This window comes from Anoplopoma fimbria, chromosome 12, assembly GCF_027596085.1.
Source record: "Anoplopoma fimbria isolate UVic2021 breed Golden Eagle Sablefish chromosome 12, Afim_UVic_2022, whole genome shotgun sequence".
NCBI lineage: Eukaryota > Metazoa > Chordata > Actinopteri > Perciformes > Anoplopomatidae > Anoplopoma > Anoplopoma fimbria.
In genome coordinates, this window is record NC_072460.1 from 2998959 (window position 1) to 3009406 (window position 10448).

The 10448-nt window shown below is 39.3% G+C and overlaps 1 protein-coding gene across 4 annotated transcripts; it reads left to right on the plus strand.

Moving 5' to 3' along the window:
* Window positions 1-5633: 5633 nt before the first annotated feature.
* LOC129099918 (SUZ domain-containing protein 1-like) lies at window positions 5634-10356 on the plus strand. 4 transcript variants are annotated; one of them, XM_054609362.1, is made up of 4 exons: window positions 5634-5753; window positions 6782-6831; window positions 7224-7493; window positions 8279-10356. In XM_054609362.1, exons 1-4 carry the CDS (start codon window positions 5694-5696, stop codon window positions 8388-8390), a joined length of 492 nt encoding a protein of 163 aa, XP_054465337.1. In that variant the 5' UTR covers window positions 5634-5693; the 3' UTR covers window positions 8391-10356. The 4 variants fall into 4 exon arrangements, with proteins under 4 accessions (XP_054465337.1, XP_054465338.1, XP_054465340.1 ...); XM_054609363.1 differs by having other exon boundaries at window positions 5638-5723; XM_054609365.1 differs by lacking the exon at window positions 5634-5753 and adding an exon at window positions 6506-6672.
* The last annotated feature ends 92 nt before the right edge of the window (window positions 10357-10448 follow it).

Consider the following 10448-nt stretch of genomic DNA (forward strand, 5'->3'; position numbering starts at 1 on the left):
GCTTTTCTTCACAAAGACTTGCATCATGTTAAACCCTGACTGTCATCACCATGCTATGGCTTTAGGTTCACTAGTGTGATTATTCTTTTGTCTAATTGGAGGGCTCACTGCTGCAAATGTCTATGTTGCAGCTGGTTGAGCATTAGAAGTCCATTTAATTATGATGATCTGCAAGGAACAACTTTCCCTTTTAGTACCATTCAGCAGCCAACATAGAACTTCAAACTCTTTTGTGTCTTTAAGTATTAACCCAATGCATGATAGTAATCCTTCAGCTAAAACTCTGTTTGGTTACCAGTTTATACAACAGTCTAGTCATCTGGCCAAAGGGGAAGCTAATGAAACATACATTTGCTGTACTCTTTTTGGGAATCAACCCAAAGATCATCTTCTGCACAGCATATGTTGATCTTGTATTGTTGAAATGGATTTGCTCTGCAATGAAAAAGCACTCCTGCATTTTAAATAAACACCATACCCCTTCATTTCACAGACTGTGTATTATTTGCATTTCCTTTGCAAACCTAAAGGTTTCAATTTCAAGTCATGTCCAAGAGTGTTTTTTAGGCTGGTTGCCTTCATCAGGGTATTCCTACAACAGATTACAGAGAACATTTAAAATGATTTTCAAAATAAGACTTTTGAACTACCAGGTGAACAGATAGGTTCTGAACTTAGATTCCTCTCTAACAGGCTTCACCTGTAAGATCAAACTCTACAATCCTCGACCTAAGCAACAATTCATTCCAAAGGTTATATGAAGATAAAATGGGGCTTGAGTCTGAGTTAGACAAATCCTCCAATGCTGAAATCTCTTTAGTGCCAAATTCTATCTTTTTGTTACACGTCCATCTTCCACTGCGACTCAATGGGAAAACACTGTCTGTGGAAACACAAACAAATTAATTTGGTTATAAAAGGCTGTGAGTATGGAAGATATTGACTTGATTTGACTCACAGTTCAATTCAATTCAATTCAATTCAGTTTATTTTGTATAGCCCAGAATCACAAATTACAAATTTGCCTCAGAGGGCTTTACAATCTGTACACATGCGACATCCTCTGTCCTTCCCTCACATCCTCTGTCCTTCCCTCACATCGGCACAGGAAAAACTCCCCTAAAAACCCCTTTAACAGGGAGAAAAAAGGAAGAAACCTCTGGGAGAACGACAGAGGAGGGATCCTTCTCCCAGGATGGACAGAATGCAATAGATGTCATGTGTACAGAATGAACAGCATAACAGAGATACAACACATTCAATGTATATGACATAAATGATTCATATAATAAGACTACTTATAATAACAGCAGCAATTATTATAGTAGAATTATAATTATGAAAATAGGGATAGTAATGTGATTAATAATAATAATGGAAGTAGCAGTGGGTGTCAGTCGGCTCACAGCAGGAGGCACGACTACGGTCCAGGTACCACAACGATTCATGGAAACCTGCAGAGCGAGAAAGCAAAAAGGGCTTCAGGGTGGAAGTAAAGCTAAAATGCTTAATGGTACAGGTAATAGTAATAGTAATGTGACTAGTAATAATAATGGTGGTAGCAGTCGGTGTCAGCAGGGCCGTAGCAGGATGCACGACCACGGTCCAGGTATAGAAGCCTGCGAAGCGAGAAAGCAAGTTAAAAGCAGTTAAAAACCATGTGATGCATAAGAAAAGCTGACATGCACATCAGTTGGGTTATTAAGTTCATTTCTATTTTTGGTCATATCAACTCCATCATATCTGCTTCAATTCCCTGTTGCAGTGTTTAATTCCTCTCTTATCAGAAGACACAATTTTGATAACAGGAAGCAATATAACTCCGGTAGCAATAAAAAAACATTCATGTGTGCAACCGGTCCTACCGGTCTAGTCAGCCAATGTACAGGGTCCAGAAAATAAAAATATGCACTTTGCTGACAGTCTCTTTGTATTTTTTTAAAATAAATTCTTACAATACCATGTAAACTACCGAGGTGTTTGAAATATGTGTATGATGCTACAGGAGGTCTGCCTTACCTCATTAGATCATTGGGAACAGATTCCTTCATTCAACCTTCACTGTGATGTTTGAACTAAATCTGACTGTCACATCAGAAACCACAAATTACGAAAAAATGTTTAGTAAATTAAAATCACTAAAAAAGGTCTGTGTAGTACTCATACTCATCATCTCTGTTCTTTCGTAGCCTCTTTTCATCAGAGCCCTCAGTTTCTATTTCAGTATCTGAGTCTTCAGAGCAGAGGTCTTCTTGTTGCTTTTCTTCACAAAGACTTGCATCATGTTAAACCCTGACTGTCATCACCATGCTATGGCTTTAGGTTCACTAGTGTGATTATTCTTTTGTCTAATTGGAGGGCTCACTGCTGCAAATGTCTATGTTGCAGCTGGTTGAGCATTAGAAGTCCATTTAATTATGATGATCTGCAAGGAACAACTTTCCCTTTTAGTACCATTCAGCAGCCAACATAGAACTTCAAACTCTTTTGTGTCTTTAAGTATTAACCCAATGCATGATAGTAATCCTTCAGCTAAAACTCTGTTTGGTTACCAGTTTATACAACAGTCTAGTCATCTGGCCAAAGGGGAAGCTAATGAAACATACATTTGCTGTACTCTTTTTGGGAATCAACCCAAACATCATCTTCTGCACAGCAGATGTTGATCTTGTATTGTTGAAATGGATTTGCTCTGCAATGAAAAAGCACTCCTGCATTTTAAATAAACACCATACCCCTTCATTTCACAGACTGTGTATTATTTGCATTTCCTTTGCAAACCTAAAGGTTTCAATTTCAAGTCATGTCCAAGAGTGTTTTTTAGGCTGGTTGCCTTCATCAGGGTATTCCTACAACAGATTACAGAGAACATTTAATATGATTTTCAAAATAAGACTTTTGAACTACCAGGTGAACAGATAGGTTCTGAACTTAGATTCCTCTCTAACAGGCTTCACCTGTAAGATCAAACTCTACAATCCTCGACCTAAGCAACAATTCATTCCAAAGGTTATATGAAGATAAAATGGGGCTTGAGTCTGAGTTAGACAAATCCTCCAATGCTGAAATCTCTTTAGTGCCAAATTCTATCTTTTTGTTACACGTCCATCTTCCACTGCGACTCAATGGGAAAACACTGTCTGTGGAAACACAAACAAATTAATTTGGTTATAAAAGGCTGTGAGTATGGAGGATATTGACTTGATTTGACTCACAGTTAAAGACCATGTGATGCATAAGAAAAGCTGACATGCACATCAGTTGGGTTATTAAGTTCATTTCTATTTTTGGTCATATCAACTCCATTATATCTGCTTCAGTTTCCTGTTATAGTGTTTAATTCCTCTCTTATCAGAAGACACAATTTTGATAACAGGAAGCAATATAACTCCGGTAGCAATAAAAAAACATTCATGTGTGCAACCGGTCCAACCGGTCTAGTCAGCCAATGTACAGGGTCCAGAAAATAAGAATATGCACTTTGCTGCCAGTCTCTGCTACAGGAGGTCTGCCTTACCTCATTAGATCATTGGGAACAGATTCAACCTTCACTGTGATGTTTGAACTAAATCTGACTGTCACATCAGAGGTGGTCCAACGAACCCATACTGCCCTCGTGTGTCCAAACTGGCACAAAACTGAGGGAATGCTTGATAAAACAATGTTTTAATTAAAATTCCCCATTACTCGACCATGAATATAAATGTGTTGTTTTGGGAAATAATTAACATTTGAAAAGAAGCAGTGTAGTAGTGTATTGCTCATAAATACACTCACTACACTGTATTAGGTAGCAGGATTCAATATCAAAGTGAAATAATTGAATTTGATCGAATTTAAATTGTATTTTCTATTCATGTGCATATCATTTGTGACAAATAAAAATAGGGAAATGCTACAGTATTGTGGTTTAGAATTTCTCTGTCATATCTGAAAGTTAGAATAGCAATAGTATTTGGGAGAATGGCCCAGAATGAAATGTATACTGTTTATATCTTGCATCTCATATCCACTGTTCATACTGTTTATACTCTCATACTGTTATTTGTCTTTTTTTTAATTATTATTATTATTATTATTATTATTATTATTATTATTATTATTATTATTATTTATCTGTTATTTATACTGTTATTTATCCAGCACATTGCACTGCACCTTTACTGCTTCTTTTGCACTTCTGGTTAGATGCTAAAACCGCATTTCGTTGTACTCTGTGCAATGACAATAAAGTTGAATCTAATCTAATCTAATCTAAAATAATTATAGAAAATGAGCAGACTTGAAATTACATTACCATGGCTTTTCCTGCTATTAACAAATCCCAGATGATTGCAATAGATCGATTATAGTTTGTTTCTATTATTTTAATCTTTTATACTGTAAGGTTTTTCTAAATAGCGATGAGTGCTGCAGCAGATATGGAATCAGTCCCTGTTTAAACACAGTTAGTTCACATATCATATGTTCTGAGCAAATAGTTAAAGGCGTCTTTGACTTTTATATAATGTGTTCTAGTGTGTGAAGGAAAGGTACCGCAGGTCCTTCCTTCCTGCTGCTGTCAGGTTGGACATCCAGCTCTGCTCCCAGCAGACCACATGACACATGACACTAAAAACCTCTCCAATACAAATACACTGTGCAATACATATAGTTATAATAGTTTCTGTCTGTATATACAGTACCAGTCAAAAGTCTGGACACACCTTCTCATTCAACTACTTTGAAGAATCTAAAATATAAAACATATTCTGGTTTGTTGAGCATTTGTTTGTTTACCACATAATTCCATATGTGTTCCTTCATAGTTTGGATGTCTTCAATATTAATCTGCAATGTAGAAAAAAATAAAAATAAAAATGAAGAAAAACCATTGAATGAGAAGGTGTGTCCAAACTTTTGACTGGTACTGTATGTTTTTGAAAAATTTAATTATATATACATAAATATATACCTATCCCGATGGTGAAACATTTGCTTTTAAATTAGGAAAGAGTGCAAATGCATGTAGAGTGCAAATTTCCCCGCTGCGGGACTAATAAAGGATTATCTTATCTTATCTTATCTTAATTTAAATAAATACAAACAAATATACATACAGTACCAGTCAAAAGTTTGGACACACCTTCTCATTCAACTACTTTGAAGAATCTAAAATATAAAACATATTCTGGTTTGTTGAGCATTTGTTTGTTTACCACATAATTCCATATGTGTTCCTTCATAGTTTGGATGTCTTCAATATTAAATCTACAATGTAGAAAAAAATAAAATAAAGAAAAACCATTGAATGAGAAGGTGTGTCCAACCTTTTGACTGGTACTGTATAATATTTCAGTTACTGTGGATTCTTTACTGTTTTTTTATTGCACATTTGCTTATTTATAATACTTATTTTTGATCTTGTTTTTTTACTATGTCTCTTGTTTGCACTATCCTCTATGCTGCTGTAATCCTGTACATTAGTTATTAATACTAATAATAATAAAGGATTATCTTATAGTTCTTTTTCTATTATTTTAATCTTTTATACTGTAAGGTTTGCACATTATATAATCTTTATATAATCCTTATATGAGCTGACTGTTACTTTAAAGACAGAGAGCCGCTCCTCATCAGCTGTGTGGGGAAACCCGTCAGTGTGACGTCAGAGGCCCAGGACGTCCGACTCGCAGCGGAGAGCAGAATGAAACATGGAGGAGGAGGAGGCCGCTGACAGAGGGGTAAACAACCAGGAGGAGGCTGACAGAGGGGTAAACAACCAGGAGGAGGCTGACAGAGGGGTAAACAACCAGGACAGAGGGGTAAACAACCAGGAGGAGGCTGACAGAGGGGTAAACAACCAGGAGGAGGCTGACAGAGGGGTAAACAACCAGGAGGAGGCTGACGGAGGGACGCGTGGTGGTAGCTGCGCTTCTTACGGGCTTTAGGAAGGCTAGAGGGCTCTGTGGCTAAAGCTAGCTCTGTGGCTAAGGCTAGCTCTGTGGCTAAGGCTAGCTCTGTGGCTAAGGCTAGCTCTGTGGCTAAGGCTAGCTCTGTGGCTAAGGCTAGCTCTGTAGCTAAAGCTAGCTCTGTGGCTAAAGCTCTGTGGCTAAGGCTAGCTCTGTAGCTAAGGCTAGCTCTGGAGCTAAAGCTAGCTCTGTGGCTAAGGCTAGCTCTGTGGCTAAAGCTAGCTCTGTGGCTAAAGCTAGCTCTGTGGCTAAGGCTAGCTCTGTGGCTAAGGCTAGCTCTGTGGCTAAAGCTAGCTCCGGGGCTAAAGCTAGCTCTGTGGCTAAGGCTAGCTCTGTAGCTAAAGCTAGCTCTAGCTCTGTGGCTAAGGCTAGCTCTGTGGCTAAGGCTAGCTCTGTGGCTAAAGCTAGCTCTAGCTCTGTGGCTAAAGCTAGCTCTAGCTCTGTGGCTAAAGCTAGCTCTAGCTCTGTGGCTAAGCTCTGTAGCTCTGCTCTGTGGCTAAAGCTAGCTCTGTGGCTACTACATGCTACTGTGTGACGTCAGGCGGCGGTGACTTCCGGCCCCGGGTTTGTTGTGGGACCATCACTGCGGCCATGTTGCTGCTTATGACGCCACACGTGTGAACTGGACGCGTTTGGCTGAAGCGGGCTTCCGTAGCGGTGTTTTGGCGCACTGAGGAACGTGGCTGTGAGCCTGAGAGGAGCACACATGTATAAATAGCTCGTAACTGATCCTCTCCCACTTGCTTACTACTAACTAACCCCAAAGATCAGTCTGGCCATGGTGTTCGCTTTCTTAAACTCATGTCTGTTCTGTTTTCTTCCCTCAACAGGAAATGGAAAAACGGTTAGAAGAGAAGCAAAGGATCAGCCAAAAAGAACAGTAAGTCCTTTTAAAGGTAGAAGAAGCAACATGGCCCAAATGTGTGACCTTTGCACTCAAACATGTGCTGTCTTGCTCTTTATCTTGCTTATATGTAAAACTAAACACTGAGGAATGTTGTTTGACCAGTTACTATAAACCACTCTACCAAAAGCCTATTCATTTCAGGAAGCACAAAATCAATCCACTTGGTTATTTTTTTTTCATCCATTTATACTTTTTTAATTCATAAAGTAGCTTCAGAACTTCTTTACCAAGTATGCATTTGGATTTCTGTCGTACGTCTTTTGGTCATCTAAGCTGTAATCTAACACTGCCTCCCTCGTTTAGTGGCCTCTTCCTGCCTGTCATGTCACTTATTTTTGTTTGTTATTCTGTTGCTTTGCTTTTAGGGAGTCCAGTAATAATTCTCCACGATCTCCATTGAACACAACCATGGTGATACAGGACGACTCTCTACCAGCAGCACCCCCACCTCAGATACGCATTTTGAAGCGGCCTACAAGTAATGGGTCATTGGGATCCCCCTTGAATCAGAACAGGCCCACACCACAGGTCAAGTCTTTGGCTCAGCGCGAGGCAGAGTACGCCGAGGCCAGGAAGAGAATACTAGGCAGTGCCTGCCCGGATGAGACGCCTCAGGAAAAACCCAACACTGATAGGTAATCACCCACAAATACTGACTTTCTGTAGCAGTTTTACTCAAAGCCTAATAACGCCTTGCTAATGGGCATTTGCATTTGGTGTATTTCACATTGCTGAAGACTGGGTTTTACTTTTTGTGAGCCAAGTATCAAGTATCAAGTGAGACAAAGGCAGCCAAATAATAGGCATTATTTGAGTGTCATTCCAGTTATTAACAGACCTTGGTTGTTGAGCAATAAAAGTGTTTGTCACCAAGCCACAGTGCCATCTATTACTTTGATTCTGAATGTTTTCACTCTCAACATCTGCACTACTTTTGGAATAAAATCTGGAATTAGATGGAAAAAACATCAGTGTCTATATAAATAATCATAGAATCATAGTCTGATGCAGTTTCACAGAATTTGATTGACTCTTTCTCGATAATAGTACTTTTAAATTAACTGAAGAGGTGAACTTCATTTTTGTTTGTCCTAGGTTTTATTTAAATGGTGGTGAATTGTGCCAAAATGTATTTTAAAAAAAAAGAATTGACAATGAAAGAAAAACACTATCTGGAAGCTTACTCCCTAAAACCAAGAGGGAACACTATAATTAAAATCACGTTGAGGTCTGTCTGTTGTCAGACTACAGGGATCTTGTAATTAGGATAGTTCAGGAAAAATATATCCAATTAAAACAAGAATGTTGCAGAAACTTGCCAACTGGAAAAATGAGTTGTGAGCCGTTTATGTCCAGCGGCTGGCACGTCTAAAAAGCTGCTTTTGCTAATGTATTCCCGTTTCCTCTTATTTTCTGCCAGGGCAGGGCGCAATAACTCTACATTGCCTTCAGAGGACACCCGATCAAACAATCACACTGTCCGGCAGCCAGCCGGCCCAGACGGCACCCAAGGGTTCCGACAGCACAGATAAGTGGGCCCTGGGGCCGCCCAGCCATGGAGTGGGGAGAGATCGAGGGCCACCAGAGAGCAAAGACAGCACTGTATTCTTAAAAACGTCCTTCCTTCAGTTCCACTATATGGAATGGGCTGTGAGTGCAGCCGCACTGCTGCCCAACTCTTCCACTAGCAGTCGAGTGGAACTGATGGGCATCGAGTAACTCGAGGAGGAAGTTAAATGGAAATGTGCTCTCATCTCTCCTCACTCCAGGTTGTTTGACACTGTGATAATGGACATCTTCTGGAATCACTGTGATGATCCCTTTAAGAAACCCCCCTCACCTCCATCGCTCTCCTGCCTCAGTGCCCAGCGGCTCCGTCTCAGGACGGCCTCAAGGCAGAAGCAAAGACTCAAAGGATGGCAGAGAGAAGTGACGGTTCATAGCAAAATGAGATGAGCTGGTACTCGGGCAGCAGCCTCTCCCCAGTAATAATACCAGACATCACCTGTCACAGCTTTTACATACATGTTTTTAATTTTCAGATGTTGGCTCACAAAATTTTTATCTTTTGTTTTTCTTGCTTGTCTTTAATTATCTATATTAGGGATGCTCTGATATCTACAGAGTACAGAGATGTACATACACCACCAAGTACCTGTTTCTTTAAACAGTATTCATTTTGCAGTGTAATTGAAATGGGAATTATTTACTTTTTCATCTGTGTCTGGTGGTAAAATATTCAAAAAATACTATGTTTTGGTTTGACGTCCTGGGCTGCAGCTTATGGCGTCAAAGATCTCCCTCATTAAACTCACCACCAAAGCTGAGTACTTAACTTGTACCTGCTCTGTAACTGAGCTGTTAGCATTATCAGTGCACCCCTAATATGTAGGTTGCTATTTGTTTTTAAACACTGAGGTTAAGGGTCATGTGTGTCAAGTTGTATATCTGACAAGTTCTGTTTACGGTTCGTTGTTTTTTTTTTTATATGAAGCTTTTCAGCTGTCTTCCTTGGACTGTCACATCCTTATTTCTATTTAAAAGTAAAAGCAAAAAAAAACAAACAAATGAAAAGGAATTTGTGGATTTAAGTCTGTTTTCAAGCTTTTCTGCCTTTTTGTATGAGATAGTAGCAATGTCAGAGCAGTATTTTAATCGAAAATGAACCAAAATCCCATTTTAAAACCCACCTATGTATATATTAGTTCATCCAGATGTCATTATTTGAAGGTGGCGTCGGCAGGAACTAGAATGGAGGGTCAGTTTGGTAAGTGACTTTGCTGCTGTACTTCACAAGCATCAGCGTCATATCTCCACCAAGACAGCGGCGCTCATTACTTCATGTCCCTCACTGACGTACAGTACGTAGGAACTCAGGTGAAAGTGAACGAGATTGACTGTATGAAATTAACTAAGATTGTATTTTTCCAGCGGGTTCGTTTGCCCAAACAGAAAATGTCCGTATTTTGGCACTTTGTTATAAAATAGTGCTATACAGTGAGATGTACCGGAAACTATGTCCACGTCCTAAGATGAATGAATGCCAGTTGGTTTTTTTTTTGTCTTACTGTTGGTCACTCGGTCGTCAAACGGTAACATCACCCCGGTGTGATTGTTGTGTAACTGATGGTCCTCTGCTGAAACTGAACATGGAGACACAGCTGTATGTGAACCAGAGTATGACCAGGACCATCGTGCCCAATAGATATTCTTTATTTGTTCAAACAGAGAAGAGATCTCAAAAAAAGCCATATTCAGATATTCATCAATAAAAAGTTATTTTAAATGGTTGAATTCAGCTCGTGCCTCCTGTATTACTTTACTTCCTGGTAGTAGATTTTGTTACTGTATAAAGAACTGAATATATCCAAGGGAGAATTCACAATACTGATGAGATTTCATTTCAGGAAATGAGGCAGCAGAGCAGGAGAAAGATGGATTTAACTGAACTCTGAGTGAGAACACAAACTGCCTGTAAATACTGATTTAATAAAATGATTTCCAAAAAAACCCCAAGTATTTCATTTTCTGATGCATGTTCATTACTTTAAAAATGGCAGGCAGGTGATTTTGTCCAAAGGGGCTTATGA

Coding starts and splice junctions, on each gene's coding strand:
- LOC129099918 (XM_054609362.1), top strand. CDS start 5,694: ATGGAGGAGGAGGAGGCCGCTGACAGAGGGGTAAACAACCAGGAGGAG. Junction 5,754..6,781: donor AGGAGGAGGCTGACAGAGGG/GTAAACAACCAG, acceptor TTCCCTCAACAG/GAAATGGAAAAACGGTTAGA. Junction 7,494..8,278: donor GAAAAACCCAACACTGATAG/GTAATCACCCAC, acceptor ATTTTCTGCCAG/GGCAGGGCGCAATAACTCTA.